Source organism: Bombus vancouverensis, chromosome 14 (assembly GCF_051014615.1).
Source record: "Bombus vancouverensis nearcticus chromosome 14, iyBomVanc1_principal, whole genome shotgun sequence".
In the NCBI taxonomy this organism is placed as follows: Eukaryota; Metazoa; Arthropoda; class Insecta; order Hymenoptera; family Apidae; genus Bombus; species Bombus vancouverensis.
In genome coordinates, this window is record NC_134924.1 from 12,236,693 (window position 1) to 12,262,975 (window position 26,283).

Sequence of the window (26,283 nt, forward strand, 5' to 3'; positions counted from 1 at the left end):
GAATCGAAGTATGAAGCAATTATATCTTTATTCTTGTCTTTAACAATTTAAATTATTTGTTATGTATTTTTCATGTTTCAAACAAAACAATTGTTTTTCGACAAACAATTCGCTCTTCTTAAATATCGTTTAAAAGTTAATCGTTTAATCATGGTTTTTTAAAAGTCAATGTAATCGATGCAAGATATTTTTAAAATGTTTACTAGCCTGAATGTGTCTATGTTCATAGTAATTTCTGTATATAGTTTACTAATAAGTTCAGGTATGTGGAGATTGGTTGATCTGTCATTCGGATTGTCTGATAATTTGCTAAAAATTAATCAAGGATTATATTTTCTGTTCCTACAGATAACAAAGAAATTTTCTTTTGTCATTTGAAAGATGGCACTAACCAATATCTTACTTCTTAGTCAAATATCTGGATATGTCGTAGCTCTTGTTTTATCACTTTGTATCATCATACCAATGAGTTTGCATGAAGACGAATTTAGGTAGTTGTCATTCTAAATAAAACCGAGTCTCGATATAACAAATATTATTAGAATGTATATACATGGAAATAGATATGTTATGCACTGATTAACATTTGTTTACAGAGGACATTGTCTGTTGTTCTCAACAGGAACTTGGCAAGAATCAGATGGTCAGTTTGTAGTAAATTGGGCCTCACAAGCGTACTGTAATTATACGATATTTGTTGGTTTGATATTGTTGTTAACATCTGCGGTTCAAATTTATCGGCTTTCCCTGCTTATGTACCGTGGAGAAGACAGTTCGTTCCTATCTGCATTCATAGATGTTGTCAGTTCAATATTCCTTACAACAATCACTTTAATCGCCGCAATTATTATTACGCTTGGATTTATGACTTGGTGTCAATGTATGACCAAAAGATTTCCATCTTGCGAATTGGCAGCTGGAAATGACATTGACAAAGCTGATGGTATAGACACAACTGGTTTTCATATTGAATTAGCTGCAGTCCAATTTGGTACATGGACCAGTTTATCTATTTGGGTTGGCCTGTCAGTATTCGCAGTACTAAAATTATTACGATATCATCAATTAGAAAATATGAAGGTTTCAATGTATAGAGAAAGACAAAGATTGATAGAAGCTGCCAGAAGTAACGAAATACAAGAATCAACTTAAAAATTTTGATTGTCTAAAATTCTTAAAATGGTAGTATTTTTTTGTTCTATTATTCTTACTTTTCAGAGAAATATTTATACCCTATGAAATCAGTTTTCCAAACGCACACTTTGTTGTAATCAATATAATCATAAACATTTAATGTGATCCAAGATGATTTATTTAATCTATTAAGGAGTTGAAAAACTGTATTTACAGAAGTAAGAAGTTATAATGTTGAAATGAATATGGCTTTTACTTAAAAGATATAATTTATTAGCTATATCTTTGTGTTTATACATATCAAGACTGTATAAAATTGCAATTTATGCTATAAATTAGGATCTAGGTTCAGTATCTTTAATTTAACTGATAGTATTTTAGTTTTTTTATTGTGTATTATATTTCTGCCCAATTGTATATACAGTATGTAAAAATCATATAAATTGCATTAAAATATATTATTGAGAAATATATTACATAAAGAACATGTAATATACAATTGGTGATATTTGTAAGTATAGATATACACAATTATATTCCATGAACGTATGTATGTAAATTAAGAGTTCCATGTTATAAATAAGCATACATAAATGTAATAAGAACTATATTTTGTAAATATAAATGTTATATATATTCTCGTAATATATCAGAATTATAATAATATATTGATATTTATCATATGAAAGAGGCCAAACAAATAAATACCAGGTTATTAAAAAAACAGAAATTTGTTAAATAGAAACATATTAGGTTAAAATTACTCTACATATTCCAAGTACATTCCTACGGCTTCCCACGGGACACTTTCTTAAAGGTGGATCAATAATTATGAATGGTGCAATATCTGTTGACATACATTCTAAGTCAAATGTAGTTTCATTCACTCCTATTACTCCATTAGGGGCACAAGGACCACCTGTAGTTCTTAGAGGATAACATGTATTATTATATTGTACTAAGCCGTCTTCCAGGCAAGGATTTTTCACACACTTTGGTATAACTTCATCCTTAGGAAGTACAACATAATTCTGTGGTGCACAAGGTCCTTGTCTATATGCTTCATGACAACTATCATTCAATGGAAAATATAGAAATCTAGGTCTACAATCGCATACCCATGTACTTTTACTTCCAGCTCCAGGATAAAGAAGCATGCCTTTGGGACATATATTTGGTGCAGCCACTGGAATACGTTCTGTTATCTAAAACAAAAAGAAAAACATTGTCTGATGTCGTTATATCATATGATTAGTTGTCTCCTTCCTTATGCCCCTTAATTATAATTACCGCCGCATTGCCGCTCACGTGAGATATCTCTTCATTATTTGGAAATACAATATCCTGACAGGATATTATATAATTGCGTATTACTAATGTGATACCAAAAACTATCCACTTCATTCTCTATGTACAATATAATAAGATCTTCATATAAAATTGGAAGAAGTATTTGGCCTTCTTGAAAGTCGTAAATTATTTAGACTTTTTTTAGAACATAGACGTGATCAAGTAAATCTCAATTATAAAAAAAAGGTAATAAAAAGATGCTGATACTTTGTAGTACACCATACCCATGAATGATCTGAAATAACCCTGGAGTGAGTGGAGATTTCAAGGGCAAGTATAGTTAAATACAATAAGAAAGTTAAAATCAATGACCAATCAACATTAAGCATTTATTGGTAATTCAAGCTTCACTCCCACTACTTTTCAGTGTACAATTCTATGTTCTTTCTCTAATACAGATAAAATGTATGAACTTTGAATATAAAAGTTATTAACTCAAAACATCATATTTTTCTGTATTTTATGTTTATTAAGTGCTTCATCACATTCATAACTGATTAACTTCATTCTGCTTTCATATATGGATCATATATTCTTCTAATATCATTTCCACTTGCTAAAAAGGAACTTTCATTAAATTCTGGACAAGATTTAAACTCCATATAAAGATCAATTATTTGATCGATATTCAATTCCCTAAACTGAGTAAATATATTATAATTTTTTTTTATTAATCTTTCACCAAAACCTGGTATTACTCTCCTAAAACATTTGTATTAATAAAAATATTTACATATTAATACATTTTAAAAACATTCTGAATAAATGTTACTTCTATACAGTTATACTCACTCCAGTGTTGGTATTATCGCCGATGATGACTTATATAAATACTGTCGAACAAAATGCCAAAAATATATCAGGTCTTCCCTTCCACCAAATAATGATAAAATATTTGATTTTGGTTCTAATTTAACAACAAATAATACTTGATTATCATCCTTGGATCTAAACTTACTAGTCCTTGATTTTCTGACTTGTTGCCATGGTAGAAATCCTTTTCTATCTAATTTTCCAAACATTGTAAAATTAAATAGTATTTGAAACATAATTTGTGGAGCTAAATGTCTTTTATTGCAGCACGTGTATGTCTAAAAAGACGACAAATTAACAATTATAGCAATCTAAACGTTTTTTAAGCTTCATTTGAATAAAAGTGTTACAAAATGTTTTGATATGTATATAGAAAAAAGTCTAAACTAATAGCACTAACATTCCATATAGATGGTGATACTGCAAGATAAAAAATTGTTCTTCCATGCATCATGAAGCCTGTTTGAAATATTACACTTAATGTTAAGTGTCTTATAAATAAAGGTTTAGTTACTGTTCCAATTATTTGCATACAACTTTTATCTTCCCATTCTCTTCTTGGTACATTATCATATAGTTTACATAAGTTCATATTAGGAGATGCACTACATGACTTATTTAAATCTAACATTTTGGGCATCTTAAGAAGATTCGCTTGTGTTATTTTAATTCGATTAGGAAAGATTGCTTTTAAACTTTGTAGTTCCTGATAAAATGCACCATTACTTTCATACAAATGTATAAATGATACACCAGCTTCTAACAACCTTCTTGTTAATAAACCATAGCCAGGATTTAATTCAATCACATAAGACATATTTTCTAATAAATCATCTTTAATCAATGTACTAAACTCATTGCTTACATTATCATTTACTAAATATGGATCGATCATATTTACATTACATGACAAATAATTTTTTATAACTTTGTCCCTAAATATTGGATTCATATTATTTAAATATTTGGAAAGTGGTGCAGGAATTCCATTAATCTTATAATTTTTTGTATGTAAATAGTTTGAGTTGTCTTTGTACTGTGGTAATTGCATAAGACTTAAACGCTTTCTTGTCAAAGAATGAGTGACATCATTATGCAATTTCCTAACTTGTACTATACATGAAATCGATAATGTTATTAATTTATGATATAACATTGTTTTTATTCCTTTGGACAGTAATAACTGTTATATTGCGAAGGACATTTTTGAGGTTAGGCCCATATATCACAGTTTGATATAGAAACCAAACAGAAAGTATAAAAGAAATCTCACTTTATCACATTTTCTAATTGTTATTTTGAAAATCTAGTTATGAAATGCCATTTTTCCCTTTCTCTTGCTATAATTGAACATCTGTTAACACTGGGATCTGTATATATACATAAAGAGTAGATTGAACGATAGAATGCGAGACTTTGAGTGGCTTTGGTATAAAATGATCTGTGATATTAAAAAATGATACTAATTTTTTATAACATCTTTATGATATGCTTAAAGAAAAATAATATTGAAAAATTATAGGTATCCGTTGTAATTGATATCATAATTAAATGTTTGTACAATGTTATTATACGGGTAGTTATCTGCTTTGTTATAATATTGTACATTGCTGTTTTAATTGAGCTGATATTACGAATTTAGTAAGTATTTTAACTTTTCTTTCTATATTTATTTCTTTTCACGAATAAATTATTTTTCGTTGTTTATATTTTTTTATAACTTGAAAATAATAATATGTAGATATATTTAGAATAATTATATTACATATATTCACAATCAGTGCTAATTTATTAATGGGTTTATCAATGAAACAAAGGAAATTGTTTAATAAATGATTTCCATCTTGCAACGCATATTTAAATTTCTGATACTTTGATTTGAAGTAAATAAAATTAAATAGTTCTAAAAGTCTTTAGTTGATTGTTTTCACAAATCATATACAATGTGACCTATATATATTAAAAATTTTTGGTGGAAATAATTTTTCGTAATATTATAATGTCAGTGAAGGGGGGGGGGGGGAGGAGGAGGAGGAGGAGGAGAAATAAAGATTCTGATATTGAAAGATACTGAAATAAAGATTATATTTCACTTTATACATATGTTAAAGCTTCCGTTGTATAAAAAAATACGTATGAAGAATTTTGTTATTTAATTTACTGCTACTATATTAAAGAATTAGTACGTAACTTTGGTAAGAATCTAATGTGTGTTTTGCCCAATATAACCTTGAGAGTTAACATTACTTTCTAAGCTTTTTGTTTAATTTTCTTATAGCTTGTGATCCGGATACTGGACGCAATCATATGTATAGTATATATTTGAAGCATTACCAATAAGAGATTCAGTTTCTTTTAAGAAGAGAAGTGTGAATATTTTATTAATATTAAGAGAAACAGTTGTAAAATGGCACAAAGTGCTTGTTTATTATCTCGAATAGTGGCTTCTTCTATAACTGCTACAGTAAGAGCAGGTAAAATTATAAGAGATGTTATGGCTCATGGAGGCCTAAATATAGTAGAGAAAGGCAAGGATGATTTACAAACTGAAGCTGATCGTTGTGCTCAAAGGTGTATTATTGCTTCATTAAGCCAGCAATTTCCAAATATTACCATTATTGGTGAAGAAGGAGCATCAAACTGTGAAGTACCGTCTGATTGGATTGTAACAGATGTGGATCAAGAAGTACTGAAATTAAAGTTACCAGCCTATCTGGAAGATATTGATCCTAAAGATGTGTGTATTTGGGTAGATCCATTGGATGGTATATATGTATATTGTTTGTTTCAGTCATCTTATGTTATCATAGTTTATTTGCCAAATATGTATATGGAATTGAACTAATATTTTTAGGAACGTCAGAGTATGCACAAGGTCTTGTGGAACATGTTACAGTACTAGTAGGAGTGGCAGTTGGACATAGAGCAGTTGGAGGTATAATTCATCAGCCGTATTATAAAAATACAGAAAATGAAATACTAGGACGCACTCTCTGGGGTATTAATGGTGTAGGATTTGGTGGGTTTGCACCAACTCCTCCACCAGAAGGAAAAAGAATAATTACAACTACAAGGTATAATTGGATTTTAAAATGGTTAAGATTGCTGTCGTTTTAAACAGAAAATTACAAACATGTTACATTCTTTCAGTTCACATTCAAATAGCAATGTTCAAGCAGCTATAAATGCTTTGTCTCCTGATGAAGTTTTACGAGTTGGTGGTGCAGGGTATAAGGTAATATAATTAGTGTAGTTATTATCTTTTAGTTATTTAGTAGTATTTTATATATATGATATATACAATATATATGATATATACATTCAACAGGTGATACTTTTAATGGAAGGCAAGGCTCATGCTTATGTGTTCGCTAGTAAAGGTTGCAAAAGGTGGGATACTTGTGCCCCTGAAGCTATTCTTTATGCAGTTGGTGGTACACTAACTGACTTTTATGGAGAGCAGTATTCCTATAATGCAGAAACAGCATATTCAAATGACAAAGGTGTGTTAGCTACTGCCCCTGGTCAAACTCATCAATGGTATTTAAATCACATACCATACGAAATAAAGCAAAAATTAGGACAGTAGTGTCTATAACTTTATAGAAAATGTTTTAATATATATTTAAATGGGATATTAAAAGATTCTGAGAATATGGCTAGAATAGAAAATTTCAACCTTTTTCTTTTTGCATTTCAAACTTTTTATAATTTAGTAAGAAGTAAATTAAAGATATGTTCTGATACAAGTTCACCAAATATCTATAGTTATAGCATCTTTTAAGCCTCTTTGGAACAAATGTAAATATAAAGGGAGAATATATTTAAATTGGAAATGTCTCATTCTTTTTGTCAATTTTTTACAATTTTGATTTGAGTGTATCGTGCAGGATTCGTCGTAAGATTTTTCCCGATGCAGTTCGTGGAATATTTTCAATGAATTTAACACCACCTCGAAGTCGTTTATGGCTTGATACACGTTCTGAAACATTTTCTATTAATTAGATATGAAACAGCTAATTCAAAAATTAGCATGTTAGTTAAACAATTTACCATTTACGAATTTAATAATATCTTCTGCTGTTATATTAGATCCTTCTTGCTTAACAACAAAAGCAGCCGGTAGTTCGCCTGCTTCTTCATGCGGTAGTCCAATAACCGCCGCGTCTTTAATTTCAGGGCAGGTTAATAATATTGCTTCTAATTCAGCTGGTGGAACTTGAAATCCCTTGTATTTAATAAGTTCTTTCATACGATCTACTATATAGAAATAGCCCTGTTCGTCGTAATATCCTACATCTCCTGAGTGCAACCAACCATCTTTATCGATTGTTGCCGCGGTAGCTTGTTCATTATCGCAGTACCCTTTCATTATTATATCTCCTTTGAAACATAATTCTCCTACATTGTTTGGTCCTAGGGGTTTACTTGATTCATCTCCATCAATTGGTATTACTTTAGCTACATGTTAAAAAAAGATATCAGAAACAAATTTGTAAAACATAACTTTTTAGTTTTTACCTGATACTCCTGGAACTAACGTTCCTACACTTGTATATTTTGTATTATTATCAGGTGAATTCATCACTGCCAAAGTAGTTTCTGTTAATCCATATCCTTGTTTTATTATTGGCATATTTAATCTCTTTACGACCATCTTTGCAATTTCCTCAGACAAAGGCGCAGCACCACACCTAATTAAGTGAAAGATACGAATTCTCGATTTTTGATAAAATAAAACATCATTTTCTAGTGGGATATGCTAAATAATTGAACTCACCAAATCTCTTTAATGCTAGATAAATTATATTTATCTACAATAGGATGTTTCGCTAAAAACACCATAAGTGGTGGCACAACAGTTATGTGCTCGATTTTGTACTTTTCTATGGCATGCAAGAATAGTTTCTCTTCGAAACGTGGAAGAATTACGTTTTTATTTCCAAAAACGAGTGCTACCAGCATCACGGAAAAGGAATACACATGGAAGAATGGTAATAAAGCTAAACCTGTTGTATTGGTATTTACAATATTAGGCGATGCAACTGCAAGATTTTTTATCACAGACAAAAAGTTTTTGTCTGTTAACATTACTCCTTTTGGCAATCCTGTAGTGCCACTAGAGCATGAAATAACTGTCACATGATCATTAACATCTACAGAACAGGCATGGAAGTTGTTGTCAATAATTATGTTTGATGTTAGAGTTTTAATACTTGGTAATTTACTGTTAATGGCTTCTGTTAACATTATAAGCTTTGGTAACCAGAATAACTGAGGAATAACTTTGTATATGTTCTTTGCTCCGATTGCTGATACAAAAATGTATTTTGGTTTTGATATATTTAATGCATGTTTTAATTCTCTTTCTGTATAAAGTGGATTTAATGGGCAGACAGTAATACCTAAGTAAAACGCAGCACATACAACTGGACAAAATTCTAGATTGTTTTCACTACATATAGCTATTCGATCATCTTTTTTTAGCCCTTCTCTATTAAAGGCAATTGCCAATTTCCGACTAATGTCTAAAATATCTTTAAAAGTTTGTGATTTTCCTGTATAAGCATTTATCTGAAAAAATTTGTATTTTCAGTTAATATGAAGCAAATGTATTATTCCTAAATGGTTTTTAACGTAATAAAAGATGATTTACCTGTGCTACCCAAGAACCACGAATACTTAATTGATTTAATATCAATTGTCCTAATGTTATATTCTTGAATTCCAAATCGGGCAATGGCGGTCCATGTAAAATATTTTTTTCTTGCATATTGAGAAAACCTTTTTGCATGTTTTATAACGTGCTGAAAAAATAATTGTCTTTTATTTAGTAAAATGAAGATTAGTAAGGTATGGAAATAAGCATCTTATTTGAATATTTATGCCACAGGCTAATTAAAGAGTATCTACCTAATCATGCAAACAAAGAAACTATAATTTTCGATTAGATTAAATTGAATATTTTTTTGTAGGTAATATGATTACATTTATTTACATTGAATATACTTCTAATGGTAGATACAAAAAATTGAAATATTCAATAACGCCCTATTATGTTCGTTTACCTACGATTATATGTATATGTTTTTTCCACACTTACTACCGGTATATAAAGCAATCTTAAGAGCTAAAATATAGGGAGTGGTAAAGTAAAATAATTATATATTTAATTTTCATATTAATCAGTCAGCATTTTTTCTTAGAAAAATTTATATTTGTAAATATAGCATTGATCAATTTATTTAAAATGCTATACAAACCCCAATCCCTTTATTTTTAATGCCTTTTTCTTATTATTATTTACAATTTAACGTTGTCAATTTTATGACGTATATACACTGCCGAAGATGGCAGCACGTACTGCGAGATTGAATGTAGTGAAGATTGTATATATGTATATACTGATAGAGTTTAGGGTTTCGTAAATCTATGTTATAGGTTAAATATGGGTGAACAGTGAAAACAGTTCTGCTCGTTTAATTTATATACAAATTTTTGGAAAACGATTAAAGAAAGACGTGTGCCGTGTACGGAAACACGACGATTGATACCAAAATATGGGTGTACCAGCATTTTTTCGATGGTTGAGTCGGAAGTATCCTTCTATAATAGTAGAATGTATCGAGCAAAAGGTAGGTTAGATTGTCTATTTTTGTGAAGAATATTCCCCTTGTAATACACAAAAGTAGATGTAAAACTTGTATTTTTATTGTGACTTTATAGCCGATAACTACGAATGGTGTACGGGTACCTGTGAATTCGGCAGATCCTAATCCAAACGGAATAGAATTTGACAACTTGTATCTTGACATGAATGGTATCATACATCCTTGTACTCATCCAGAAGATAAGTAAGTATTTTTGGTATAGTAATTATTAGTTTACAAGATGATTAAGCAAACATCATATAATATCTTTATAGGCCAGCGCCAAAAAATGAGGAAGAAATGATGGAAGCCATTTTTGAATGCATTGATCGCTTATTTCGTATTGTGAGACCAAGAAAATTACTTTACATGGCAATTGATGGAGTTGTAAGCGTTTATATGAAACTGTTAAAGAATTTGCGCGTGTACAATTATTATATTCACGTTGATTATGTCTATAGGCACCCAGAGCAAAAATGAACCAACAGAGATCAAGACGATTTAGAGCTTCAAAAGAAGCAAGTGAAAAAGTTAACGAAATAAAGAGAATACGTTCTGAATTAACTCTCAAAGGGGCGTCCTTGCCCCCAGAAAAACCAAAAGAAGATCATTTTGATAGTAATTGTATTACGCCGGTTTGTATAACATTTTTTTGATATATTAAATCTCATATACGAAGAATAATTTTTGGATATAATTAAATTACAGGGCACACCATTTATGGCAAGATTGTCACAGTGTTTGCATTACTACATACACGATCGTTTAAACAATGATCCTGGTTGGAGAAATATAAAAGTAATTTTAAGCGATGCGAATGTACCAGGTGAAGGAGAACATAAAATAATGGATTTTATACGTAAACAAAGAGGTAAGTAAACAATTAAATATTTAAAATATCATTGTATTATATGGAACATTAAATGTAAAATATTTTTTTTTATGTAACAGCACAACCGGATCATGATCCCAACACACAACACGTTTTATGTGGAGCCGATGCTGATTTAATTATGTTAGGACTTGCAACGCACGAACCTAATTTTACTATTATTCGTGAAGAATTTAAGCCAAATAAGCCGAAACCATGCGATATATGTGGTCAATTAGGACATGAAATGCAGGAGTGTACAGGTGCAGAGGTTAATCAAGGAGACGAAACAAATACTTTTGGATCCGAATGCCAGTATATATTTGTGCGGTTAAATGTCCTCAGAGAATACTTAGAAAGAGAGTTGCAAATGCCTAATCTACCATTTAAATACGATTTCGAGCGAGTTATCGATGATTGGGTGTTCATGTGTTTCTTCGTAGGAAACGATTTTCTTCCGCATCTTCCATCTTTGGAGATTAGAGAAGGGGCAATTGATAGACTCGTTAATTTGTATAAAAAAGCTGTATATAAAACAGGAGTACGTAATACATGTTAAAGACAAAAATATCTGATCAGCTGTTCATATGTACAGTAAACAAAGCAAGAAGCATTCAATAATAACACTTGATTACAGGGATTTTTGACAGATAGTGGAGATGTAAATTTGGACAGAGTTCAACTTATAATGTCCGAGCTGGGCGATGTCGAAGACGAAATTTTCAAGAGAAGACAACAGAATGAATTAGCCTTCAAGCAACGTGAAAAAGATAAAAAGAAACTATTGCTGGGAATCGGTAATAATAAACCAAAGTGGATTCCTACGGGACAATTTGCACCAACTGTATGTTTTAACTTGCAGTTAGTAAAGATTTATCTTAATAGTACCGTTTAATATATATAATTTTTATTACAGCGTATTGGTGAACATGTGAGTCCAGTACAAAACGCACGTTACGAAGCTTATCAGATGCGTGTTTGTGGTCAAAATTATCATACAAGTGCAAAAAGAAGTTCTCAGGAGATGTTAGAAAGTATGATGCGTCCTGAGGTACGTTCTAGATCTCTATTTTTATTCGTGCATAGTATGTTCGTAAATATATCGACTGTTCGTAGAATTCAACTAATCAAGTAACGAAACGTAAAAGAGAGTCAACTGAAGATGACTCGGACGACGATCAAGTACACGATGAAGTTAGATTGTGGGAGGATGGCTTTAAAGATCGTTATTACGAATCGAAATTCGATGTGTCTCCTGATAATTTAGCATTCAGGTAAGATAAGTTATACGATGAAATATATCACGTAGATTCTGAATTGTAATAAATTTTATTTAATCACATACAGGAATAACGTAGCGTTGCAGTATGTGCGCGGTTTATGTTGGGTTTTACGATATTACTATCAGGGTTGTGCTTCATGGAAATGGTATTTTCCGTATCATTACGCGCCATTCGCTAGCGATTTCATCAATATCGGTGGTCTTTCTACCGAATTTGAGAAAGGAACTACACCAGTAAGTACTTTGAGATTGAATCGATCATTGCAAAGAATGTATTTACCTTGTTTTGGATGTTTTAGTTCCGTCCATTAGAGCAATTGATGGGTGTATTTCCAGCAGCTAGCAGTAAACATATCCCTGCGCCGTGGGCAAAATTAATGATCAATCCAGTAGGTTGAAATTCGTTATATGTAAATTATATGACATATAATTTCCGACACTTATCAAATTTTTTATATTAACTTGCATTAGAGATCGCCGATTATCGACTTCTATCCGGAAGATTTTAAGATCGATTTAAACGGTAAAAAATTTGCTTGGCAAGGAATAGCTCTACTTCCTTTTGTGGACGAGAAACGATTGTTCAAGGCATTGGAGCCTTATTACGATTGCTTAACAGAAGCAGAAAGTACGACGTCTATTTCAGTAAATAACAAGATTTAAGTATATGATTTCTTTAAAGTTCGTAATTTAATATCGATATTAATGTTTTTAGAGAAACGAAACGTTCAAGGAGACAATCGGCTATACGTAGGACTTGGCAATAGTGGTTATAATTTTATAAAGGGACTTTATACGAATCACGTACTATTCGACGCAGAAACTCAAATATGCATAGACAATATGCGAGGTATGGTTTTATTAGCAGACGATTGCGTCGGAGATGGGGCTACTTTACCTTCACCCATAAACGGTCTACCAGTCAGGAATAACAAAGTATATTGGTACGTATGAAATACACTAAATCTTAAAATAAAAATACTTGTTTCATCTTAAATCGGAAGTACAATTTTCATCTTTTTTCTGTTATAGTGCCAGATTCAGGGATCCAAAATATAGTAGTAGTTTCATTTTCCCTGCGAGGAAGTTGAAGGGTGTCAGAGAGCCACCGAGAGTTTTGAAACCTCAAGACTTTGATCAAATGAATCGTAATACTGGAAACACTTGGAAACCACAAATTGGTTTCACTCCTTCCACACAAGTAGCTACATTGAACGATGCAGGTCGAAGAATACTTAGGTAGGTTACAATAATATCTTTATAGTATTTGTAGTATTTAATCAATTTAGCACGAACATATAAACACAGGTATTTCTTTTTGTACGTAGACATTACACGAACCACAATGGAGTGCCACCACCGTACAATCCCGTATCGATACCACAGTCGCTATATCCAGCACATCACGGTAAGTTACAATTTTAGATATATTAAATTAATTGATCGATGTTGAGATATCTGTTGATATTCAAAGGACAATTAAGAATTAAGAAACAAAGTAGAAAGGAACACGAATCTGATTTATATTAGAAAACAAAGTGGTCACCGCGCGTTAAGTCCTATGCTCAATGTGAGTCACAACCCTTGATCTTTCAAACAATACCGTGCTTATTAGAACCAAATTGGAGCGCACGCGACTCTTTCACCAACAACACAATTCTTCGTTGAATAAAAACCACGTACGGGTGGTATTCATTGTTTTCTGCGCCCTATCAGAAGTCGCGGCGACACCCCATCTCGTCATTTGTGTACGTGTTTCGTGTTCTATGCGTCGATCGATTAAAATTGTCTCAGGACAAGTCTTTTGTTCGTCGATCTGACGAGTTTTTTCTTTCATAATGTTATATTAATTATAATCGAACAAAGCCATAAATTAGCTAGTACCTCGAGTAAGGACTTGATTCATAAGGATGAATTATAGAAAGCCGACTCGCATAATAATCTCCATCTAATAATTTGGACCTTGGAACTGATTATAATCGAATAATCGCCAGCTGAACGAAAGTTAACGTTCATCAACATTTTTTCCTCGAATAAATGAAAAGCTAAATCCACAGAACCAATGTCTGCTCCTATATCCTTGCTTCATCGTACTTTGCTTTTTTCGTTCTATATAGATGGCGAGGGAAATCATGTTCTGTCCTCGTCATCCTCGATTCACCGCCATCTCTATGCTGGCTACATGAAACTCGTTAAAGTCACCGAGAACTGTCCCCGAAAATTGGGAACCGATTAGGGCCGTCCCAATTAAGGGTCGACCACCGACAGTCGTTAACGACCTTTGACTTCGTAGCCACGCAAGATTTTTCCATCTAAAATCCAGCTGACAAACTAGCGAGACGGGCAGGAGAATTGATTCTCCGTTTGCTTCGAGTTAGTTGCTGCTCCTTGGCTGCATGTAGAATGGAAAGAGAGAGAAAGGTGGGCGAAGAGGGGCGTGAGGATGGGAAATCGGGGGTCAGAGGCGGGAGCACGAGCGTGTAAGGGGTTTGCGAAGCCGAGGGGCTTCGGTCCCGGATTAGCTTCAAGGGTAGTTCGTCACGTAGAGCGTGACTTCGGCCGTTTCGTTGTTTGGCACGTCGAGGTGGAACCAACGGTTCCACGGTTTTCCCCCAATTATAAAACAAACGCGGTGCACTCTGTAATTATCCAATTAGTGGATGTTCCACCATCATCGCCTGCTATCACCGTCGTTGCAACCATCGTCAGATCGTCGTTGCAAACCTGCCCCCGGCTTTTCACGAATCGTCCGTTCTCTCCCCAAGCATCCGTCGATCTGTCTGGCTGAGATTACAAAGCCGAACAAACGACTATTACTTTGTACCAGTGATTCGTTATCGTTCCTCGTTGTCGACGTCCGAGTTCCTCCCGTGGCCTGTAGCGGTACACCAGCTCGAGGAACTCGGCTCGTCGACTACGCGAACTCTAATGGGCGTGCATCTGTGTGTCGATGATCTTTACGTGTTTCGTGGGGGATTTGGAATTTTCCTTCGAATGGTATTACGGAAAATAATAAAAAGGAGACACGCAAATTATTGGTATATTATCGGTCCTCCTTTCGATCAATGAAATCAACGAAAGTCGATAAATTTTCCTTCCATTCTTCTTCCTCACCTACGATTACGCATGTGTCTCTCACGGTATAGCGAGAGTTTATTAATCTTAAAGATGAAAGTTTATTTAATTAAGAAATTGCAAATTTTTGTAATTAAAACAAGGCGCGAGAAGAATTATTCGCGAATTATGAGAACGCAGCTGGAAATACCGATTCTGGGAAGATGAATTACGATCGTTGGACGATGACAGGAGCAGGAGGCGTAATCCGATGGGTGCACACGCGACAAGAAGTAGTCGGCGCGTGACCGTAAAAACAAAACGTTGTTACACGGTGTGTGATTGATTTACCGAGGGGTGTAAACGCCAGGCACACGCGTGACCTGGTCGAACGGACCCTTCGTCCAGGAAGTCGCATTCACCGTCCACGTATGCGAGCATTCTAACGTTCTCGTTAATGCGTTTAATTCCTGCATCGAATACATTTTGCCATCGTCTACCTGAAATTGACATTTGTTCCAAGACGATCAAAGATCAAGCAGGACAGTTTCACGCTGGAGAAATCAACGTTGTTTGGATAATGTGTCGCGGAGACTCGACAAGATCGAAAATTTGAAACAACGATCTCTCGAAACGAAATATCGTATTCTGTTACGATCAGGCGAATCACCGGACCAACCATTACAGGGAGGCAGGCTATTACAGGAAGGTGTAGAAAAAGCCGCGGCTCATTTACAACTGTATTTCATGAATCTTCCTAGTACCATGGGTCAAGCACATGTTACGGAGCGAGCAAGTCGAGCAAGCCGGCTAAAGTAAAGCGAGTCAGCCAGCCAACCAAGTAGCAGCAAGCAAGCAAGCAAGCAAGCAAGCAAGCAAGCAAGCAAGCAAGCAAGAAACAAGCAAGCAAGCAAACGCTTCCTAGGGGATGAAGCTGAAAGGAGGAGTAGGAGGCGAAGGGGAAGCAGGAGGAGAGGGTTGGTCTACGTTCGTTCGTCCATATCTTCGTCCAGATGACAGGTGCAGAGGCCCCTCGTTAGACAAATTAAGCTTCGTTCTTGGCCTCCTGCCTCGATGCCATAGCGTCTACTACTCCTCTCTACGGCTTTGTCCGTCTGTCTCTATTCCATCCTCGTCTCTCCGCGTCTCCGTGTCTCTGTCGCGCGCGCGCGCGTCAGCTCGTTCGGGACTGGTTTCGAGTGGACTGCAAACACTCGTGCAGCCAGCGGTAGCAGAGCCTCGAATCGCGCAGACACCGGGCGCAAGACCAAGAAGAACCGTCCGGAATCGTGGCGCTCGCTACCACCAGCTATCCTAACGGCGATGCATAGAATTCCTTTCGAACGTTCCTGGCGAATCGACGGAAGCGAATCGTGGCAGGATCTTGTTCGTGGAAGGTTTACGAGGGACAGACGAAACGACGATTTCTTATCACGACGACGACGACGACGACGACGACGACGACGACGACGACGACGACGACGACGACGCAGTTGTTGCGTACGTTTTTGACGTTTTCTGAAAGTTCGAGATGTCTATCGAAGATCGAAAATTTAGTCAAAATTAAGTCACTCTGCCGGACCGTTTTCTCCTTCCTTTCTTTTTTTTCTTTTTCTAATAAATTACCTATTACTCGATTTCCACGTAAGATCACTTACACGAAAGCGAGCAAGTTTTAACCACGAGACGATCGAAATCTATCGAGAGGAACTAAAATATGTTCGTCGTTGAGCCGTCTCAACGCGACGACCATACGAAACTATCAGAGTGCGTATTTTCTGAAAGCATGCACGTTCACGGCGCATCTTCGGTCTCGATTCGCTGGTGGAAATTACCTCTCTGGGCCGCGTCCCATCCATCGGCAGCGAGGTGTGCCGCGTCTATTTACAAGCTTCTCTCTTTCTCTCCGCCTTTTCTCTGTCCCTCGCGGAAACTGGCTGCCGCTTTCACGAGATATTACCTGTAATGTCCGCTGCATCCATTACGCGTCATTATCCATCCATTAGTCGTTTTCAGATGCGTTAAACGGACGGTTCGAAAGAAGACGCTTGGACGCTGCGATGCGCGGAACGGGCCAGCCTCCTTCTTTCATTCGCCTTTCTCTTTATCTTCTGCCACGGGAATATTCCCTCGAACGTCCTTCTCGCTTATCTTGAAATTATTCCGAATATTTATTATTATTCCCATCTTATGGGAAATGGTTTACCGTAAATGTACAGAACGGTATAAGACAGCGAGAACGATAGAAACGAAATCAGGACACTCGTGAATTTTAAATAATTCGACCTTAACGAAGTTTCAACCACGTATTTCCGAAAGACCCTTAGAATAATCGAACTTTAGAAAATTCTCGATAATCTACTCTTAAAAACACGCTCGTTCGATCTCCGACAATTGACCGTAATTTAAAAAAGATAATAAAAGTAAACGATGAGAGGCGATTAGCAGACAAGCATTTAGCGACTTTACAATTGATATGTCAGCGATTACGAGCAACTCGACGGTAATTACGGGTTGGACCGGTAACGAGGACACGTGTTTTCCATGGAAAAACTTCGATCTCGAAGACGAGTCGAACAAAGCGATTCAGAAGGATGAAGTAGGAGGAGGAGGAGGAGGAGGAGGAGGAGGACGAGGGAACAGAGGCTTCTTCTCTAAATGCTCGTTCACCCTCGCCTATTCATTCTTCACGTATGTCTACTACCTGCGATACAGCCTCCCCGCCATTAACTATAGGATCCATTCATCTTCGAGAGCATAGGTGAACTTGTCCTCGCGATCTCTTCAGACACTCGATGATGCCCGCGCTCTGGCTCTCTTTGGACTGAAACTTCAAAGCCTGCTCCTTTCTCTCAACGGAGACAGAGAAAAGGAGAAAGAGAGTAGGCAAGAAGTAGGCAAAAAGAAAAAAAAAAAATATGCGTTTTATTATCAGAAGGTTTTCTTCCTCTTCCAGTACATCTTTTACCATTCCGTCTAATTCATCGTAGATAGATTTATTTCCGTGCCTGGGAAACGGAGGCAAAAGACTGGAACGATTTGATTCGTGTGATCGGTAAAATTGAATATCTATAAAAATTGTAAGATACAAAGGAGACTAATGATAAGATTTCAAGTAAAAATTTCAAGATCACCTCCATTTTTGGATACACGCGACGACGGATTTTAATTGTTAAGCTCCTCGATTAAAAATAACGTTGAAAATTCTTTTCACAAGAGTTTCTCCAATTTGGCAAAGAATTCCGAGTGGAGTCGAGTATGTGGTTGATTGAAAATTCGTACGAACCACGGGGATAACGATACGCTCGTGCTCCCATAGCCCGGCAACAGGGACAGATACGGTCTCTGTTTTCCATGGTGTGGGACTGACGGGCGTCACTGGCAGCGCCGTGGCTAATTTCCTCGGCATTGAACCGCATTGTGCTCTAAATCGGCCTTCCCGCCTTCGAAAACCCACCCCCTTCGCAATCGCATGGACAACCTACACCGTATCTCTCTGTAGGATCGTTCAAGTTCATTTAGTTTTTTCTTATTTCTCGGTTTTCCTGTTATCGGAGAAATCGTAGGTAATTTACTCTTCGTCTCGCTCTAGATTCGTACGTCCAATAAATTATCTCCTATCCAGTTTAATAAGATTTCTCGCGAATTTGGCTTTCTATGGTAATTTCGATAATAAGCTGCAATCGTCTTATTGACTCAATTTTGCCCCTTCTCTCCGACTTTCGATCGTTTACAAGAGCCTGAAGAGAAAAAAGAACGACATTCGGCGTTTTATCGATTTAATAATCGTAATTACAAGAAAATGGGCAATTTCTCTCGTTCGACTCTTTACCTTAAAACATCGAGCCACGCGTCGAGTTGCGAAGGCGTCAAGTTCTCAAGATCGAACGATTCTTAATATCTCACCAGTCCAGTCAGCTCTAAACAAGCTTTGCAGCGTGTTTACAGCGATCTGCAGCCGTCGACCCCGCCTGAAATTCTAAAAGAATGACGAAGAAGAAACGAGAAAGTTTCATGGTCGAAGCGTGCACGATGCGCGAGGCCAGAAGAAAAGCGAATTAAGTCCGGCCAGAGTGGTAGATTTAATCGCGCTATTTTTTACCTCGCGGAGGAGCACGGGTGAAAAGTCGTGAATATCCGCGAGGTGTCAGCGAGCCGCGGCTCCTTCTTCACCACCGGTAAGAAATCGTGAAACGGGTTGAGGATGCGTGGAGTGGCGAACCGGAGGGGTAGGATGAGAGAGCGACTCGACGTCGAGAGGGATCCGCCCTCTCGTCAAGGGTCCAGCCAGTAGACAGTCTCACTAATTACGCCGCGCCTCATTAGCGTGGAAGCCTGGCAGTCGCTTAAGGACACGTACGACGAGTCTTCTTCGGTTTCGTCAAAGATACAGATTTCTTTTTCCCTTTTCTGCTCCTTCTTTGCTCTACCCTCCCTCTGTCTCGGTTCCTCCTCCTCGCTCTTCGTTCGTTCTTTCCTTCTTTTCTTGTTTCCTATCTCTTTGCTAACGGACGAGAGGAGAAGGCAAGTGAAAGGCGGGGGGGAAGGCACAGGTCCTTTACCGCGATTCTTCCTCGCTCGCTGACACTGAAATACTAAAAAAAAAAAAAAAAAAAAAATATTAGCAATGAGAGAAATCCTCTTGTTGCCGCGACGCAAGAGTTCGAAGAGCACGGGTGTCCGCGCAGAGATCCGCGGGGTGGAAATTGCAGTATGTACGTGGAGAAGTACGTAGTTTCTTGGGTAAAATTGGGAACGATAAGAGCGAGTGTTTTTCCTTTGTGGCGAAGATTTCGACGGTCGTCGAGGATAATTTATAGGGACTGTTGCACAGATTGCCGATACTTGGTATTTAACGAGCACGTTATTCGGATATTCACGGATAATTGGCTACTTTTAACGTCGACGATTTTTAAGGAAATTCTAAATTATCCTATTCGAATATACTTAACGGAGAAATTCGCGTAATTATATTGAAAATTATCAATTTTATACAAGTCTTTATACGCATCAGGGATTACGCAAAAAATTTCCTCGTCCTTCGATGCAATCGGAGCAATCGAAATCGTTAAGGGACACAGAAGGGGCGTTTGGGATCACTTTGATTATCAATTCTTCGCTTGACCAGCTTTGGTCCACCAGGATCGTCTGACTCGAGGCAATTCTCTCGGCGAGCGTGAAACTCTATTAGAGCCAGAAGGGCCAGCAGCTACGGTACCGTTTCGATTTGTTCCTGTGAAGGGTACGTGCGATTTCTAGTGGCTAATAGAAAGGCTGCCCTCGACTCTCTATAGTTACTGCGAGGTGGAGGAGGCAGGGGTCGATTCGTTTGGTCTTTTACTTAAAGCCAAACCGACCCTATATTCGTTTATATGATCGATATTATCGGACCATCAGTTGCCTGTTTAATCGGCCAAATGTCCGATTCGTAACTGTCCGATACTACTTAATATTTCATGCTGACACTGCGATGCTCTATGTTGCATTGCTTTCTCTGACCTTTGCAATTCCTAGCGTAACTGCGTACAAGGCAGAATATTTTTCTTTCTAGTTATCGTACCTTACGACATCTGAAATTTCGAATATATTCAGAATATTCTTTCGTAATACGTAGCGTTGCTTCTTCATTTCTGTTGCGATACATATTTGTAAAAAATGTCCAAAAAATCTGAGGCTCGTGGTACTATAGTAAATAATTTTACCACGATAGAAAGCAATTCAGAGCGAAAGCAAGAGGAAAAGATATTTTCGCAGCGTTAGATCTATTTTCCCCGAAATTCTCGTTACGTTGACTTCCGGGGCTAATTGAAGAGTCGAGGACCGACACGTCTGCTCGTATTACGTTCCCATGAGCTAACAGGGGACGAAGGTCCTCTATCGTTCGTAAGAAAAAGAACGGCCGCGAGAGAATTTTCCTTTCTTTTTCGGATCACCTGAATGGAGGAGCCTCTTTCACATAATAAAAGTAAATGATGCGCATATCCTACGTTCTCCGGCCAGCCAAAGAAAAGATACGTTGTTTTGTCGAGGGATCATCATCGATACACCTGTGCACTAACTTCTAATTTTCTTCTCTTTACTCTCAGAAATAACTCGAATGCGTGTGGTTTTATAGAAGAAAATCTTTACCTATTTCTCTCCTTAATTTTTTCATCAAAGTTAATTTTTTCTTCCACTTAGAATTCATAATGTCCAATTTCTCTTTCGTAGTTTTTACGTTGCGCGCTGAAAGTAATAAAATCGTATTAATAACGAACGATAGATACTTAATAACCCTGCCATTAATAGCCAGTAATAACTTCTAGATCCTGACGTACTAAATCGTAAATTACTCGTACCTGTATCAACGAACTTATGTACATCCGAGATCTGAAAGCAGTCGTCATACATAGAGCACGGGCTGTTTAAGTTTGGAAAAAGGGAGCAACCTTGTACTTTGACCCTTGAGGTGAAAGTGCATCGGTCGAACGTGCGTTTAAGCGACACTATCCGGCAAGAAAATTCGCGTGGCCTTTCTCGTGGGATTTCTATTCGGTCCTTTTCCTTTTCTAGCTCTCGTTCCAATTAACCTTGAGGCCACGAAGCGGCTACGAGCCTTTCGCCTCGCAGGATGCGAACGGGAGCATAAAGGGGGCAGTCGAATGAGATTAATTCAGAAATGACGACGAGTTCTTGTTGCCTCCCTGCGTACGCGCGATTATATACGACGGATGTGCACGCAGAGAGAGAGAGAGAGAGAGAGAGAGAGAGAGAGAGAGGCTGGACGACTCCCTGAATATATGTGTAAACACGCTTCGTAATACCCTTCTTTCTACGGTGATTTTGCTTTCATTCCTTGCTTTTTCATATCCTCCTTTTATTGCTTTTTTCATCTAGTTTCTAGTGTTTTCGTTTTAAATGTTTTTCCATATATATATTTTTTTGTGATTGTTTTCAACTGCTCTTTCTTTGCTGTGTTATATAATTAAGTAGTGTTTTTTAGACGTTCACTTCGTCCGCTCTCGTTGTTTTTTTTTATATAAAACGCAGTTTACGCGACGAACGCCTTGATTCTGGTTTATGAAAGCGTTCAATTCTCTTCATCGTCGTTTAAAGATCCTCGAAAGACGCATTCGCGACTGTTCAACTGTCATTGTTGCATCTCCATTCGTCCGTCATTTTTACTTCCTCCCTTTTTTCACGCCATGTAAATTACATTTGCGTTTCTGGGTCGCGCGATTAACCGACAGAAACGAAAATCAATCGTGGCGTGTTTGCAACGTCGAGAATTCGACGAATGAAAATGTTTTCCGCTTTTCTCTCCCGCCTTTCCCTCCCGCCTTTCCCTCGCCTGCCGACTCGCCGATATTTTTCTCTGTCCCGGAATCGGGGCTTTTCATCGTTCCTCTTTCTCTTCTCCTCTCTTGCTTTCGTTTTTTACCTTGGCACCGTTTCTTCGCGCTCGGTTGCCTCGAGAACCCGCTCTACGCGCGTTTGTAATATCAAGAAACCGCGGCGTCGGTGAAATCCTCGGTTAGTATCCTCGAGAACGTAAAGAAAAGGTGGGTCGGTCCCGAGGGTGCGGTTTTCCACCTCATTTCCGCGCGAACGCGGCGAACAACGGATTCTAAATCCGAAGGAACAGAGAAACTGCCCTTCTCTGTCTTTCCTATTGGATTTCTTCTATTGTACCTTGCTGTAGACATCGGCGAAGATCATCCGTCGAATCGGATTTTAGCAGGCGCCTTGACCGGTTTTTTAGACATTGTGCGGTTTTCTAGAGGATTCCCCAACCTCTTTTTAAAGATCTTTAATGCGGTAATTCCTATTCCTTGTCATTGTCACCGAAGATTCTCTAAAGTATAATCTCGATGATCGTTCTTTTCCAAATTTCATCCTGTATGCAACCAGCGTATTATTTGAATTCGTACGATATTAATCAATTCGTGTATCATCCAAGTACTGGTGTTTCCTCGTTCGCTGAAAATTAATTTTATCAAGTAGGCGTTACAATTTTCGTTATCGAATTGCTTTAAGACTTTCACTTTTACGCAAACCTTATAATGTACGGGTGTAAACACGTCATCTCTGTAGAGATCAATAGATCATGGTCTAGTAGATTGTAGACGGTCAATAGATCGAAGGAAGAATAAGAATTGCAGGCGCTTTTAAAGTGGGTCCCTTTCTTCCTTTTCATTTCGGATCGGAAGTGTAAAAGGTTCTCCAGGCTTAAGTGGCCGGATCCATGACACGTTTTGATTCCTGCGGAACGTATCAGGTTTCGGAACGTACGGTGGCCGTGTTCTTCTCGGTTAGGGAACGATCTCGTTTCTGAACGTGTCGACTTGTTGACCCATCTACCAGCCACTCCCGAAGGATCCGATTTCACCGACGTTTCGAGGACTCGCGACCGTGCTGACCGTCCAGATCTGGCCGTGGAATCCTCTTCAACTGGCTTCTCTGGAATTTCCTCGGACCACCGCGTCGAATTTCGCGGTTCCGCCGAAAATTTGGATATTCTTCGCTGTTTGCTCAATCAAACTACATTTCCTCGGTTCCCTGTGTTTGGACAATCTTGCGTCTCTGTCAATTAATCTTAAAACGATGCTACAAAGATTCAATCGTTACGTTGCTGCAAAACTTGAGATCTAGTCTTGACGTCTCAATCGAAGAGAAGTCTATAAACAGAACGGAGGTTCGTCGTTTCAAACGACACCTTCGCTAGGAAAGCTGGCGTGTTGTCGCACGGCCACGCTCTCCTCCGCCTACTCCAGAGCTCTCGAAGGGTCCTTGATTTCGCAACCTGTACGAAAGTCTCGCGGTGCGCAACGCGGTTGCCGAGATCGGAGGTGACGGAGACGCACGGATGGTTCGCGCGTTGCCTTACGATAGGGTACGAGGGGTGGAAGAAGCAGACTCAAAGTACAGAGAAAGGGAAATAAAATAAAGAAATAAAAAATGTGGAGGAAAGATCGAGATGGGAAGGAGAAAGGGAGAAAAAGAAAGGAGAGAAAGGGAACGAAAGAAGGGGATGATATCCCTCTCAGTGTGTAGCATTTGAAGGAGACGACGCTTCTCTTTGCAAGAGTAGAGATCCTGATGGGTCTCGGGAGGGGCGTATTTACAAGGAGGAGAGAGAGAGAGAGGAGTACGGAAGGAAGACAGGCGGAGGAAAAGAGGAGAGATACGGGACGCAAAGGGGGCCACGAGGAAGAGGACGATGGGAGTGAAGCATCCTCGACAGTTCTAGGATACTCCTTGCCGGTATCCTGGGGTCCTCGCTGCACAAGGACCATCCTCTTCCTCTTCCTCTTCTTCGCGACGCACTGTTTTCCTCTCTTTTTTTCTACCAGTTTAGGTCCTTCTTCCCTCTTCTTTTCGTTCCTTTCTTCCTCCCGTTCCTTTCCTAACTTCCTCTCGTGACGTTTCTGCGCCTGCGACGTTTATACCTCCTCCTCTTCCTCTTCCTCTCCCTGTTCGTCTTCTTTCTCGTCTCCTTAACTCCGTTACAAAGCCGAGTAGCCACCTTTTCAGCGCTCTTCTCGCTTTTCAGGATCCACCGCGTCTCTACCGCAACTCTTCAGCTCGCGACCTCCTGTGCACTCGTGTGCTTCCTCCCTCGCCACAGCTCTCTCTCTCTCTCTTTCTCTGTCCCTCCCTCCCGCCCCCTCTCTATTCTTTCTCTTTCTTTTCTGCTTGTCTCCTCGTTCTCCCGGAACCTCCTCGGTATACTCGCGCGTCGAGCAAGTGTGTAGGATTCGATATCACCTAATCACGATCCTCGAGCGGGAACAGACTCTTCTCTCGACGACTTTTCGACGGCACGAGGGGCGTGATTGTTTTTTCTTCTGCTGTCTCTGTTCACGAGCGTTACCTTAATGGTCTTCCGATACGTCTTGTAAAAGATTCGAGGACCTTTAAACGACTTGTGGTTAGATGCTTGGTGAACGGTATTTGAGTTCATGGGATTGAGTTTGATCTCGTGTCGCATGCAATCGGACTAAAGTTTCTGAATGCGAATCATTTTCTGGTCAATCCTCTAATCTCCTATCACGCGGAAGTATCAACGAAGCATAATAGAAAATGTCTATTTTTATTCTGTTTCATTTATTCACTACTAGTTACGTAGTTTTAATTCTTCGGTCGTACCATATCTATTTTATTATTTTCCAGTCATATTTCCTATTTTCTATTCTATTTCGTTGCAATTAACGCGTCTCTGTATCAAAAATGAAACTCATGTTCTCCCCCGCCTTCTAACGAAATGATAAAATCAACGTGGACCCATCACGAGGACAATCACAGAAATACCAATTTGAAACTATGAAATGGTTCAAAGATCATTCAAAAACCGAGACAGCACTTGACTCGCCTCCTAATCGTCGAGTCGATGCTGTCTCTTACGATCGTAAATACGATGGCTGTGGCTTCCGGAGGAAAAGGTAGCGTGGATGTAAACGCGGCCATAGAGGACGCGAGAGCGGCGGAGGTAATGCGCCAGCTGAGGCAAGGGTCCTTGCTTTGACTCCAAACTCACCAGTATAACTGAATGCCTCTCTATAGGCCGAGTACGTGCTTCTAAGTGCATCCTGATTTTTCGAAGCTCTTTGATTATACCCTTCTTCTCTCTTTCTTTCCCTTCGGCTCTCCTGTTACCTTACCCTCTTGTATTCGCATTCTTCTTCCGTCTTTACCTTCGCTCGATCTGCAAACGGAGGACGTGAAAACAGCTATCGATTTACTACTAATGTTTCTTAAGGAAGTTATATTATCTTATTAACCAGGAAATTCGACTCTACGATCTTTAATCGATATAAATCTTTTAATATGCAACCTTCGTAGTATTCCTTTATCCATTCGTTTGTAGTTTCAGAATTATTTAATAAAAAAGACTTACTTGTTCACGTTGTCAAATCAAATCTCGCTATCGATTTCTTAAAGCCAACTCCTTACGCCTTACACGGTGAAGCGAAGAAATCGATTTACGGATTGAAACGGGCTTTTGGACGGCTCGGGTAGCGGCTGGATCTCTTCACAGGTGCACAAGTAGCTGTGTTGATTTATTTGATAAATGAGTAGTGGATAGGGCTTTAAGCGGGCGAGAGAGAGGGAGAGCTCTCCAGCGGAGAGTCCTACAACGCCGAGCGCAC

At 37.9% G+C, this 26,283-nt stretch overlaps 6 protein-coding genes across 13 annotated transcripts in view; 3 read left to right on the top strand and 3 right to left on the bottom strand.

Annotated features, from left to right (window-relative positions):
* Window positions 1-248: 248 nt before the first annotated feature.
* Window positions 249-1,158, top strand: LOC117156171 (transmembrane protein 179). Its single transcript, XM_076624534.1, has 2 exons — window positions 249-491; window positions 597-1,158. Exons 1-2 carry the CDS (start codon window positions 382-384, stop codon window positions 1,150-1,152), a joined length of 666 nt encoding a protein of 221 aa, XP_076480649.1. The 5' UTR covers window positions 249-381; the 3' UTR covers window positions 1,153-1,158.
* Window positions 1,159-1,384: 226 nt separating this feature from the next.
* Window positions 1,385-2,659, bottom strand: LOC117156173 (uncharacterized). The gene is made up of 2 exons (XM_033332971.2): window positions 2,425-2,659; window positions 1,385-2,339 (listed from the first exon to the last, which is right to left on the bottom strand). Exons 1-2 carry the CDS (start codon window positions 2,536-2,538, stop codon window positions 1,884-1,886), a joined length of 570 nt encoding a protein of 189 aa, XP_033188862.1. The 5' UTR covers window positions 2,539-2,659; the 3' UTR covers window positions 1,385-1,883.
* Window positions 2,660-2,792: 133 nt separating this feature from the next.
* mtTFB2 (mitochondrial transcription factor B2) lies at window positions 2,793-4,757 on the bottom strand. Of its 2 annotated transcripts, none has more exons than XM_076624533.1 (3): window positions 3,698-4,757; window positions 3,277-3,575; window positions 2,793-3,040 (listed from the first exon to the last, which is right to left on the bottom strand). In XM_076624533.1, the coding sequence occupies exons 1-3, from the start codon at window positions 4,451-4,453 to the stop codon at window positions 3,028-3,030; spliced, it is 1,068 nt and encodes a 355-aa protein (XP_076480648.1). In that variant the 5' UTR covers window positions 4,454-4,757; the 3' UTR covers window positions 2,793-3,027. The 2 variants fall into 2 exon arrangements, with proteins under 2 accessions (XP_076480648.1, XP_033188858.2); XM_033332967.2 differs by having other exon boundaries at window positions 2,793-3,186; window positions 3,698-4,745.
* A 45-nt stretch (window positions 4,758-4,802) lies between these two features.
* Window positions 4,803-6,953, top strand: LOC117156170 (3'(2'),5'-bisphosphate nucleotidase 1). Of its 2 annotated transcripts, none has more exons than XM_033332969.2 (5): window positions 4,803-4,938; window positions 5,576-6,062; window positions 6,152-6,371; window positions 6,448-6,532; window positions 6,626-6,953. In XM_033332969.2, the coding sequence occupies exons 2-5, from the start codon at window positions 5,705-5,707 to the stop codon at window positions 6,884-6,886; spliced, it is 924 nt and encodes a 307-aa protein (XP_033188860.1). In that variant the 5' UTR covers window positions 4,803-4,938; window positions 5,576-5,704; the 3' UTR covers window positions 6,887-6,953. The 2 variants fall into 2 exon arrangements, with proteins under 2 accessions (XP_033188860.1, XP_033188859.1); XM_033332968.2 differs by lacking the exon at window positions 4,803-4,938 and adding an exon at window positions 5,333-5,492.
* Window positions 6,954-7,099: 146 nt separating this feature from the next.
* LOC117156168 (luciferin 4-monooxygenase) lies at window positions 7,100-9,658 on the bottom strand. Of its 6 annotated transcripts, none has more exons than XM_076624530.1 (7): window positions 9,561-9,647; window positions 9,370-9,427; window positions 8,954-9,104; window positions 8,078-8,871; window positions 7,819-7,991; window positions 7,351-7,758; window positions 7,100-7,279 (listed from the first exon to the last, which is right to left on the bottom strand). In XM_076624530.1, exons 3-7 carry the CDS (start codon window positions 9,089-9,091, stop codon window positions 7,158-7,160), a joined length of 1,635 nt encoding a protein of 544 aa, XP_076480645.1. In that variant the 5' UTR covers window positions 9,092-9,104; window positions 9,370-9,427; window positions 9,561-9,647; the 3' UTR covers window positions 7,100-7,157. The 6 variants fall into 6 exon arrangements, with proteins under 6 accessions (XP_076480645.1, XP_076480644.1, XP_033188857.1 ...); XM_076624529.1 differs by having other exon boundaries at window positions 9,366-9,427; XM_033332966.2 differs by lacking the exon at window positions 9,370-9,427 and having other exon boundaries at window positions 9,561-9,658.
* An 80-nt stretch (window positions 9,659-9,738) lies between these two features.
* The window catches only part of Rat1 (5'-3' exoribonuclease 2 Rat1), a 30,306-nt gene continuing 13,761 nt past the window's right edge, over window positions 9,739-26,283 (top strand). Inside the window, exons 1-15 of the mRNA XM_033332964.2 lie at window positions 9,739-9,932; window positions 10,024-10,151; window positions 10,223-10,334; window positions 10,409-10,582; window positions 10,656-10,818; window positions 10,899-11,359; window positions 11,456-11,662; window positions 11,735-11,869; window positions 11,935-12,092; window positions 12,166-12,334; window positions 12,400-12,489; window positions 12,572-12,728; window positions 12,816-13,044; window positions 13,133-13,339; window positions 13,429-13,508. Of these exons, the coding sequence (XP_033188855.1) occupies window positions 9,858-9,932; window positions 10,024-10,151; window positions 10,223-10,334; window positions 10,409-10,582; window positions 10,656-10,818; window positions 10,899-11,359; window positions 11,456-11,662; window positions 11,735-11,869; window positions 11,935-12,092; window positions 12,166-12,334; window positions 12,400-12,489; window positions 12,572-12,728; window positions 12,816-13,044; window positions 13,133-13,339; window positions 13,429-13,508 (2,545 nt within the window). The 5' untranslated portion in view covers window positions 9,739-9,857. The remainder of the gene's footprint in view (window positions 9,933-10,023; window positions 10,152-10,222; window positions 10,335-10,408; window positions 10,583-10,655; window positions 10,819-10,898; window positions 11,360-11,455; window positions 11,663-11,734; window positions 11,870-11,934; window positions 12,093-12,165; window positions 12,335-12,399; window positions 12,490-12,571; window positions 12,729-12,815; window positions 13,045-13,132; window positions 13,340-13,428; window positions 13,509-26,283) is intronic.

Bases quoted from the DNA above. Each gene is read 5' to 3' on its own strand.
- LOC117156171 (XM_076624534.1), top strand. From the start codon at position 382: ATGGCACTAACCAATATCTTACTTCTTAGTCAAATATCTGGATATGTC. The intron at 492-596 runs GTAGTTGTCATT...ATTTGTTTACAG, and splicing joins TTGCATGAAGACGAATTTAG to AGGACATTGTCTGTTGTTCT.
- LOC117156173 (XM_033332971.2), bottom strand. From the start codon at position 2,538: ATGAAGTGGATAGTTTTTGGTATCACATTAGTAATACGCAATTATATA. The intron at 2,340-2,424 runs GTAATTATAATT...TTTTTGTTTTAG, and splicing joins ACGTGAGCGGCAATGCGGCG to ATAACAGAACGTATTCCAGT.
- mtTFB2 (XM_033332967.2), bottom strand. From the start codon at position 4,453: ATGTTATATCATAAATTAATAACATTATCGATTTCATGTATAGTACAA. The intron at 3,576-3,697 runs GTTAGTGCTATT...TCGTCTTTTTAG, and splicing joins TATCACCATCTATATGGAAT to ACATACACGTGCTGCAATAA. The intron at 3,187-3,276 runs GTGAGTATAACT...CAAATGTTTTAG, and splicing joins GCGATAATACCAACACTGGA to GAGAGTAATACCAGGTTTTG.
- LOC117156170 (XM_033332969.2), top strand. From the start codon at position 5,705: ATGGCACAAAGTGCTTGTTTATTATCTCGAATAGTGGCTTCTTCTATA. The intron at 6,063-6,151 runs GTATATATGTAT...TAATATTTTTAG, and splicing joins TTGGGTAGATCCATTGGATG to GAACGTCAGAGTATGCACAA. The intron at 6,372-6,447 runs GTATAATTGGAT...ACATTCTTTCAG, and splicing joins AGAATAATTACAACTACAAG to TTCACATTCAAATAGCAATG.
- LOC117156168 (XM_033332966.2), bottom strand. From the start codon at position 9,091: ATGCAAAAAGGTTTTCTCAATATGCAAGAAAAAAATATTTTACATGGA. The intron at 8,872-8,953 runs GTAAATCATCTT...AAATTTTTTCAG, and splicing joins GTGGTTCTTGGGTAGCACAG to ATAAATGCTTATACAGGAAA. The intron at 7,280-7,350 runs GTAAATTGTTTA...AAAATGTTTCAG, and splicing joins TATTATTAAATTCGTAAATG to AACGTGTATCAAGCCATAAA.